The sequence below is a fragment of the Brachyhypopomus gauderio genome, chromosome 5 (assembly GCF_052324685.1).
Source record: "Brachyhypopomus gauderio isolate BG-103 chromosome 5, BGAUD_0.2, whole genome shotgun sequence".
Lineage (NCBI taxonomy): Eukaryota > Metazoa > Chordata > Actinopteri > Gymnotiformes > Hypopomidae > Brachyhypopomus > Brachyhypopomus gauderio.
In genome coordinates, this window is record NC_135215.1 from 238,695 (window position 1) to 248,479 (window position 9,785).

At 40.1% G+C, this 9,785-nt stretch overlaps 1 protein-coding gene across 3 annotated transcripts in view; it reads left to right on the top strand.

The window, feature by feature from the left end:
• Positions 1 to 5,405, top strand: part of LOC143513986 (acyl-coenzyme A thioesterase 1-like) — a 28,245-nt gene extending 22,840 nt beyond the window's left edge. For all 3 annotated transcript variants that reach the window (XM_077004677.1, XM_077004680.1, XM_077004676.1), the window contains exon 11: positions 2,841 to 5,405. In XM_077004677.1, coding sequence (XP_076860792.1) covers positions 2,841 to 2,962 — 122 coding nt within the window. In that variant the 3' untranslated portion in view covers positions 2,963 to 5,405. The remainder of the gene's footprint in view (positions 1 to 2,840) is intronic.
• The last annotated feature ends 4,380 nt before the right edge of the window (positions 5,406 to 9,785 follow it).

Below are 9,785 nucleotides of genomic sequence, written 5' to 3' on the forward strand. Positions count from 1 at the left end.
GTTGGCCCAGGGTTCCTCCTAATGCAGGACAATGCTAGACCTCATGTGGCTGGAGTGTGTCAGCAGTTCCTGCAAGATGAAGGCATTGAAGCTATGGACTGGCCCGCCCGTTCCCCAGACCTGAATCCGATTGAGCACATCTGGGACATCTCGCTCCATCCACCAACGTCACATTGCACCACAGGAGTTGGCGGATGCTTTAGTCCAGGTCTGGGAGGAGATCCCTCAGGAGACCATCCACCACCTCATCAGGAGCATGCCCAGGTGTTGTAGGGAGGTCATACAGGCACGTGGAGGCCACACACAATACTGAGCCTCATTTTGACTTGTTTTAAAGACATTACATCAAAGTTGGATCAGCCTGTAGTGTGTTTTTCCACTTTAATTTTGTGTGTGGCTCCAAATCCAGGCCTCCATTGGTTAATAAATTTGATTTCCATTGATGATTTTTGTGTGATTTTGTTGTCAGCACATTCAACTTTGTACAGAACAAAGTATTCAATGAGAATATTTCATTCATTCAGATCTAGGATGTTATTTGATCGTTTATTTTTTGAGCAGTGTATTAACTTGCAAGTAATATAATTATTTCACTCGTCAGTGGCGACAGGTGATACAACATGGGTTTTTATGGGTTAGGTTTTTTTGTCATTGTAAAAATATCCACCATTTTCTTTTGAGTTTGTATTTTAAAAGTTAACCGATATGCTGCAGCTCCCAACTTGGTAAATTTCATTTCACATTCGCATATTCAGAATTCTTTCTTCAATAACTAAGTTAAAAGTGCCAAAAGACAAACATCTACAACTTTGTTTACATCATGAATAGATGATGTAAACATCTAACTTTTTTTCTTAGGTCCAACAGCACAAGTTAGGTGCACCCAAATTTTTCGACTGCATCACATTTAACACCGCAGTTTTACCGGTTTCACTTTTTTTATTGCTGTCCATATAGACAATATTGATTTGTAAATAAGTAACTAACAATTTGTTGCACACGACATCATTGCTGTACGTTGGGTTTACATTCAAGCCATTTTTCTTCTGAAGAATTATTTCTGACTTGAATTTAGTGAAGGGAAGTTCTTCTTTTGCAATATTGTAGGCAACGTTAAACTTGATTATCATCTCTGCCTCATCTGATGATCTGTGTGCTGCTGCCTGCCGGTGAAAGGCAGAGGGGAGCAGTGTTAATTTTGACAGCAATTTCTGATTTAGTTTTAGTCTTAGTCTTTTGACTAAAATGTAATTTAGTTTTGGTCATAAATTAGTCATTGGAGTTGTTTTTAGTTTTAGTCGACTAATTATCATTAGAATTTAGTTGACTAAAATATAAATGGTCATTATATACACTTGCACAAAATGAAATTTAATAACCAGTTACATAATATTATTGTTTGTATGTGCAATATATACAAAAACAGATTTCCAAACAACTTTATTGACCTGAACTTGTAGCTATTGAGCATAACAATAACAAAACATTGAAGACCAGTAGGCACGCTCTACCTAAAAACATATGGAGTTTGTTATGAACAATACATATTACATTTTATATAAAATGGTGTGCCGTAAAAACAGCAATGCCATAGCCCGCAGATGTCGTTTCATTTGTCGCATTTTTCCCGACGTCGTCGTCGTCCCACATGGTTTACACACCGACTTGTTTTTCTCAAAGTCAAAGGAGAAATGTGTCCATATATCGCCGCTCATCTTTCTCCCTGCTGACGTTGTCGAGTTAACTTGGAGTTGAATTTCATGAGTGACCACAGTTCACAGGCTAGTATGGTCTTCCCAGGTTCTGAGCGATGTGAAGACTTTAGTTCTGATTGGACAGTAACCCGGTTTGTCCCGCCTCTCCGTGTACGCTAAAATAGTTATGGTTGGATCTCTCCTTAACTTATCCCTACCTTTCTCAAAATAAATCAGGTCTGATTGGATGTCGTCGCTGGCCAATATTTTCGTCTCGTTTTTATTAGTTAATGAAAATGTCCATTAATTTAATCATTGTTTTTATCCCTTCGTATAGTTTTTATTTAGTTTTCGTCATGAAAAAAATGTTTGTTGACAAACTATGACAAAATTTATGAAGTCGCACTCTAGAGCCCTGCTCCTGTCACCACTGCAACGTCTAAGGCACCGTCTACAAATGACCTTAATATGTATACAACTTGTTTTTATCTTATGAAGAATAATTTAAAAACTATTGAAATTATTGCAGAATTATTGCCTTTACAACCACCGTCCATGTTAAGGTAATTTGTAGACGGTAACATTTAAAATAACATGCCTAATTCCGAATATGCGAACATGAAACCAACTTAACCAGTTACAAGGAAGACAAAGACATGTTGGATGGCAGAGATCCTAAATAACAGTTGATCTGTTGCTTATTAGTTTGTATATTATTATGGCGCCTAGAAAAAGTTATTGGTGCCTGATTTTTTCCTTTTAGGACCTACTGGCTCCTTGAGTAATTTATTTGTCTGGAGCCCAGCATGCAAACCAATCCTGTTGCCATGGTAACCACCAATTGTTTACCCTTTTAATTTGTTATAACATTATAATGTTCTGTATAAAATTGGGTCACGACTTTATGACGATGAGAAAATGTAGGACCCGGGATGAGACAGACCAGTTGAGATCCCCTGAACTAAAGAGCTCTTGTATCGGTATTTGTATCGGTGTCGCTATCGGTATTGGCAGTTATATATCGGTATCAGATCGTAACTGAAAAACACTGGATCGGCCCATCACTACACGTGATATTGCACTTGTACCCTGATATTGTTATGATGTGTATATGCCCAGATCTTGTGTGTGTGTGTGTGATTATAGTGCTCCTGCTCTGGGGTGGACAGACCAAACCGCATGCAGATGCCCAAGAGGACTCATGGGAAAAAATTCTGGCCTTTCTACAGCAACATCTCTATCACACAACCCCACAAGCAAAACTGTAGTGGTGCATCATTTGTAAGGAAGAGGATTTGAATAGAGAAAACCAAAATAATTTGAGAAAAACTCAAATAATTTTAGAAGTAGAAGCATGATTAACAACGGGAGATGAAGGAGACCTAAAGGGAGGTTGTCCACTCTGGGGGAAAAAAGGAGATCCCCTTATGGGCAGCTGTGTCTGAGCAATCATCATTCAAGTCTGCTACCTGTAGGAGAGCTGGTAGGCTGTACCCACAGCATTCTCAGTTTTGGTGTCTGTATTGTAAGAAGTTGTCTCACTCATTTTTTTGTTGGTAAGTTATAAGGTTGTGATGGCCTACCATCGATCCTGTCATGTGTGGCTAATATGATAAGAAAACATTCTGCTGATGGTTTTCGACTACAGTCCTTGAAGTTAACTGCAAGTTAGTGAAGCATCCAGCTGTAGCTTTATGCCAGTTCCTGATAGTTCTATTCTATTCATTTTTTCTTGCACTAAGTGAAGCAACACTTCACTAAGTGAAGCAACACAACTAGTTTACTAGTAACATATTGTAAATATATGGAAAAATCGGAATTTAAGCCTTAACTTTATCTACCAAGATTGTTGTTGACTTCTTCCACGTTTTGGCTTGGGGTCCTTCACCAGCACCACCTTCCATTGCACCAATAACACAGGGCAGCCCACAGACTTGCCTGACTTTTAGTCTGCGCTACTAAACATGGATATTGCCCGATGCAGTTACATTATAAATGGCAAATATTGGTCGATATAGGCCGCCTTAAAAAAAAAATATATATATATATATTTCAGAGTCTACAGCAGCTTATGTTGATGGAGCAATTTAAAGTTTTAAGGTTGTCCCATTAAACATCTATGGTGGGATCATATGGGAATCCATAAGACACAGGAGAAGATATCGAGGCACATTTACTGGCTAAAAAGGCATAGGATTGTGGTGGCCTACTGTCGATCCAGCCATGTTTAGCCTGAAAATCAGACCATGTTCTCAAAAGGTACCTTTGCAGCTAAGAGAAGCAAGCATTTGTTCTTGACACTACTGGACATGACTCAGGTGTTCTTGTATGATTGTGTCCAGCTTTACTTCATATTTTTTTCTGATACAGATCTATTACTGATATCTTGCATTTGAATGCCAGATATTGTTTCATAAAAAAAAAAACACACACCATGGACGTATAGTTTAGTTAGTTGGGGAATTAGTTGGATCAGGGTACCTGCAGGTCCTTAAGTCTTAGAATGTCTTAAATTTAGTTTTACATATTCAAGGTCTTAAAATGTCTGGAATTTTAGGAGGGGAGGCATTAAATTATTATAAGTGTGTGTTGCTCAGTTTTTCTGTTTTATTTTACCGACAATATCATTACCATATCCCACAATATCATTTCCGCAATGGCCGTATACTCCGCCTGGTACATGGCAGTAGTCACCTAACAGGTGGAAACAGCAGACGAATGCTTTAGCTGCCTAACAAGCTGCTTTTCTTATTTGAGTGCTGCGGCGGGAACAACAATACAAGGCTCCAATGCAGACATGAGTAAATGTCGATTCAGTGAAGTGGCTGGAGGATGAAAAATATTGTGGCTGGCTGAAACCTTCCAGTGATTTGTATGAGGCGCGATGTGAACTTTGCTGAAAAACATTCAATCTTGGTACAATGAGCTGTAAAGCACTTGATTCTCATGAAATCTGAAAAACACAAGCGATATGATAGCACTCATAAAAGTAATATGTGTAACCCAGGTATAAATATTGCTCAGTGGATTAAATGTAAAATAATTAATTATTCGCAGTAATTATATAAGCATATTTATTTTACTTCTTTGAACCAAGGAAGTAGGCTACTAGCCAATCAGGTTTAAGCCCCTCCTACCACACTCACAATTTTAAGGTTGGTACAAACTTTCTCTCTTTTTTTCTCTTTGTACTTGTTCAGCACGGACATGCAGCTGAGCTTTCCGTTTTAATTAAACTGTTAAGTTTTGACTGAACGAGAGACCATATCCAGAAGGCCCTAGAACCCCATCTTGACATTGAATGTGTTTAACGAGCTTTGGTCAGGTTTTATTGGAGCTTTGAGACAGTCCAGCAGGGTCAAAGTGGAATCCCTTCCCATTGGCAGCAACTCGAACGATCCTGATGCCTCCTGTCAGGTTTCTTGAACGTGCGGAACCTTGAGGGATCTAACAGCTCTGATAGCAGGACACCCCATCCACTGGTGCCATTCTTGAATTCTGATTTCTCCGGTAAGGAGTGGCGAGCCAAGTCCTGAAACAGGAAATAAAGAAATTGCATGCAGAAGAGAACACTACAGAACTGGACTGAGACACACGTTTCTATTTATTATTTTATTCTGTTTACCCATTCACCTGATCCATGTGCATTGTGTACTGATGTGCTGATAATCTCCAGGTTTGTAAGATCCCCAAATTAAAATTTTCTTTACATGGTCTCAGTCGCTGAATTCGTCCTCCAAAACTTACCAGCTCTTTCACAAGCCTAGATCTGGTCCAAACAGTATACGGAACACCATTGCCAGTGTTGAACCCATTACACTTACCCATGATGTAATGGCCCTGAGACGAAACTTAGTGAGGCAGGACACTGAAAACACACTGCCTTCTAACATCAGTCTCCCCCTTAGAACCATGGCAGATTTGGATCAGACAGAGGTCATCCTAAGAGATCTGAAGGAACTTCAAAAGATGGTAATTTTCCTTACATAAAATTTAAACTTTGTGACAGGATCTAGCAAGAGTAATAAATTACAACCAATAACTCACCTCTTCCGTCCTCTCCCCAGTATGCACAGTGCTGAAAATAAAAACATCTCTTATTAGCATAAGCGTGCAGACATAGACATCATGTGGTGCTAAAGCACCACCAACTCTGCCCTTTATCAACAAAAGTGCCCTTTTGAATCTTCAGTTTAAAAAATATATATTATTATTAACATTTTACTGAGGTCTTTTGAAAACCTGAGCGATTAAAAACTGCCCTGAAATGAGCCACCACCTTGCACACACCTGACCTCTCTCTTTCTTTAACACCAGATGCGCTGCAGCAGCAGTTCAGTTCAGCGAGTGGAAGGAAGCGTCTTCAGCACAGCACACACGCTCACAGATAGACTTCTTCTCCCGTCCCCACCAGCCAGGTCACATACACATCAAGTACAATCGTACCGTTTGCCCTCCAAGCCCAACGTGAAATCATTTTGTTGTGCAGTAAAATGTCTCATACAGCACCAAACTACTAAGCATTTTAGCCGACTGGTCACCTGATAAACTAGTCACTCTAGCCCAAAGATAACGTGAGGTGACCACATACAAATAATTAAGGTAGAGTTTGAAAATCTATGTTCAGCTATGTTAAGCTGAACATTTTCTGTTGTATAGGTTTTGTTAGGCAACATAAATTAACACATTCATTTGTGAAAGAAGAAATGGGAAGTTCCCCATTACCTGTGAAAAATGCCCATCTACATTCATGTAGACAACATGACAACACTCAGTAGCCTATAACTCCTTCTCCTACTTTCTGGTCTTTTTACTGTCTTAATTGTAGGCCTATATTGATTTACTAATTGCAAAATATATGCAACAAGGCCTGCAGACAGTGGAACAGAAATTCTTAACAATGAAAGACTTAACAATGACTGTAGGCCTATATAGTTAATATTGTATATGGATTTTATCAGTTGGTGGTGTGACTTTTTTCCATTGAAAACTCGCGTTTAGAGAATATTCCAAATAAAAGTTACATTTCATTCAACATATGCATGCAATTTTTTTAATAATGAAGTGTTCCACGTGTGCTAAAAAGTGCCCTTTTACCTCCCTGAGCACTTGCCCCCCAAAATGTCTGTGCACGCCACTGCTTATTAGTATACCGGTCAATAAGGCATATAATAGAAACTTTTTGACTGGCTTATCATTCATTACATACCATTGTTAAAGCTCCCTTTGTTATTACATAGTTTTTTGTTACGCATCATCAATGCTATCTTCTTAGGTGTCTTACCTTTCCATCATGGGTGGACACACACAAGAAATGGTTGTGAGACTGACGCTGACCCATGCCCTTTTTAATGGTTTGGGAAGTCAGCTGAATTGAGCTGGTAAAGGCCACAAGAGTGTCACGTTGTGGGGGGGCCCCCTGCCGGTCGCCCCGTGTACAGCGGCAGCTGTCCTGTTTTGGTCACGTGATGTTCGTCCCTCAGGTGGGCGGGACCCGTGATCCGTCTCACCTGAGGGTCGTTTGTTCGTCTATATATGTCTTGTCTTTGTACCAGTTGACTGCTGGTTATTATTTCCTTAATCTGGATCTATGTCACGGGTTTTTGGTTTGCGCACTTTCAATTAAACCATCCTCTTTCCCTAAGACTTGGCGTGATCGCTTCCTTTTTAGTTGCTCACCCTGCCCGTCACAAAGAGGGCTTTCAAAGATACTGCCCTTCATGACATAATGTTTGGTAAGTTCATGCATGCACATGAAACACATTAGCTGGGCATTTGCAAACCCAAATAATATATAAATATAGGCCTTAAGCAGGTACATTAAGCAGGACTGGATTTAAAACAATATTTAGATATTGGTTGAACCAAAGTTGATTAACCGTCCAGTGTCAACCGGTTTTCAACGTTGATTCAACGTAGAACCGTATGTGCATTTTGGCGTTGAATCAACGTCACATTTCAATGTTGATTCAACATTTCTACGTTGAGCAAGACAACGGTGAATCAACGTTCTTTAACTATCTGGGAAAGTTTTAAAGTATCTAGTCCCACCACTAGGCCACTATATGAAAGTCTAGCTAGTGTTGCCAGATTATGCAGTTACCCGCCAAATTGTACGGATTTTGTTTGAAGTTGGTGGGTGAACAAAATTTGGTTTGATTTGTAATTGCAGTTTAAAATACAAACGGTTTCTGTTCACGTTATGCTCTCACAAAGTGGACAAATAAAAACAAAGTTACCATAAAGAGTGGAAGTTTGGCCCACTAAAGATCTACTCCCACACTGCAAACCAGAGATGTGGGTGTTGCAAAACGTTACTCCTATTGGTCGAAAAGTTGTTAAATGTTACTGATATTGATTGAAAATGCTGTCAATCACACAGGGAGACAAAAAGATTCTAGTGTCTTAATTAGCATGGTAAATAAAAAGAAGGAATTGTGATTTGCAGTATCACAGAGCTAGCGTTAAATAGATGTCGAGATACTTTCAAAGCGCCCAAGTTTTAACACCCACTGTCTACTCTGACCTTCTCCAAGGAAGGAAACTAAGGCACACTACAAGATAGGGTCGTGTGTCGCAACACAAAAAACGCATTAATAATGCCATGGCTCAGAAGGTGCTGCTCTGTCAGGAGACCTGACCTTTGGGATGGACCCCTGAGCAGGGAGGAGCCCCTGTACCCCTTTGTGTAGGCAGAGGATGCCTGGGGTGTATGGACAGGGTGTCTCCTCATGCCAAGAAGGGGTCCCCTCCCCCCTGGGTAAAAGGGGGTTCAAAGGTCAGGGCAGAGCGCGTTTTGTGTTGTGTGTTGTCTGTGTGTGTGTGATGTGTTGCAGGTTGCTCCTGGTGGTGGACTGCGGCAATCCCGGACCTAGTGGGGTCTCCAGAAGGAGACCCTCCCCTTCTAGCTCGGGGTGACCAGTGTATCCCTGTTGCGCATTGCCAGGGCCCTGGTCTCTGGCGCTCCTGGGTTGGGTGGAGGAGTCCACCGTGCGATGAGGGGCCCCTAGCGAAAAGATACTGCCCTTCATGACATAATGTTTGGTAAGTTCATGCATGCACATGAAACACATTAGCTGGGCATTTGCAAACCCAAATAATATATAAATATAGGCCTTAAGCAGGTACATTAAGCAGGACTGGATTTAAAACAATATTTAGATATTGGTTGAACCAAAGTTGATTAACCGTCCAGTGTCAACCGGTTTTCAACGTTGATTCAACGTAGAACCGTATGTGCATTTTGGCGTTGAATCAACGTCACATTTCAATGTTGATTCAACATTTCTACGTTGAGCAAGACAACGGTGAATCAACGTTCTTTTACTATCTGGGAAAGTTTTAAAGTATCTAGTCCCACCACTAGGCCACTAGATGAAAGTCTAGCTAGTGTTGCCAGATTATGCAGTTACCCGCCAAATTGTACGGATTTTGTTTGAAGTTGGTGGGTGAACAAAATTTGGTTTGATTTGTAATTGCAGTTTAAAATACAAACGGTTTCTGTTCACGTTATGCTCTCACAAAGTGGACAAATAAAAACAAAGTTACCATAAAGAGTGGAAGTTTGGCCCACTAAAGATCTACTCCCACACTGCAAACCAGAGATGTGGGTGTTGCAAAACGTTACTCCTATTGGTCGAAAAGTTGTTAAATGTTACTGATATTGATTGAAAATGCTGTCAATCACACAGGGAGACAAAAAGATTCTAGTGTCTTAATTAGCATGGTAAATAAAAAGAAGGAATTGTGATTTGCAGTATTACAGAGCTAGCGTTAAATAGATGTCGAGATACTTTCAAAGCGCCCAAGTTTTAACACCCACTGTCTACTCTGACCTTCTCCAAGGAAGGAAACTAAGGCACACTACAAGATAGGGTCGTGTGTCGCAACACAAAAAACGCATTAATAATGCCATATTCTGAAAACATGCAAATATATATGTTTGGAAGATTTTAATTTGTATTGATTTTTGTGCATTTTGAAACACGTTTTGACTGGAAAGCTCTGCAGTAATCTGGCAACCCGGAGGTTACCATTCACGGACATTGTAGCTACCGTCATTCCCAAAGCAGTATAAAACCAGTTAAACAT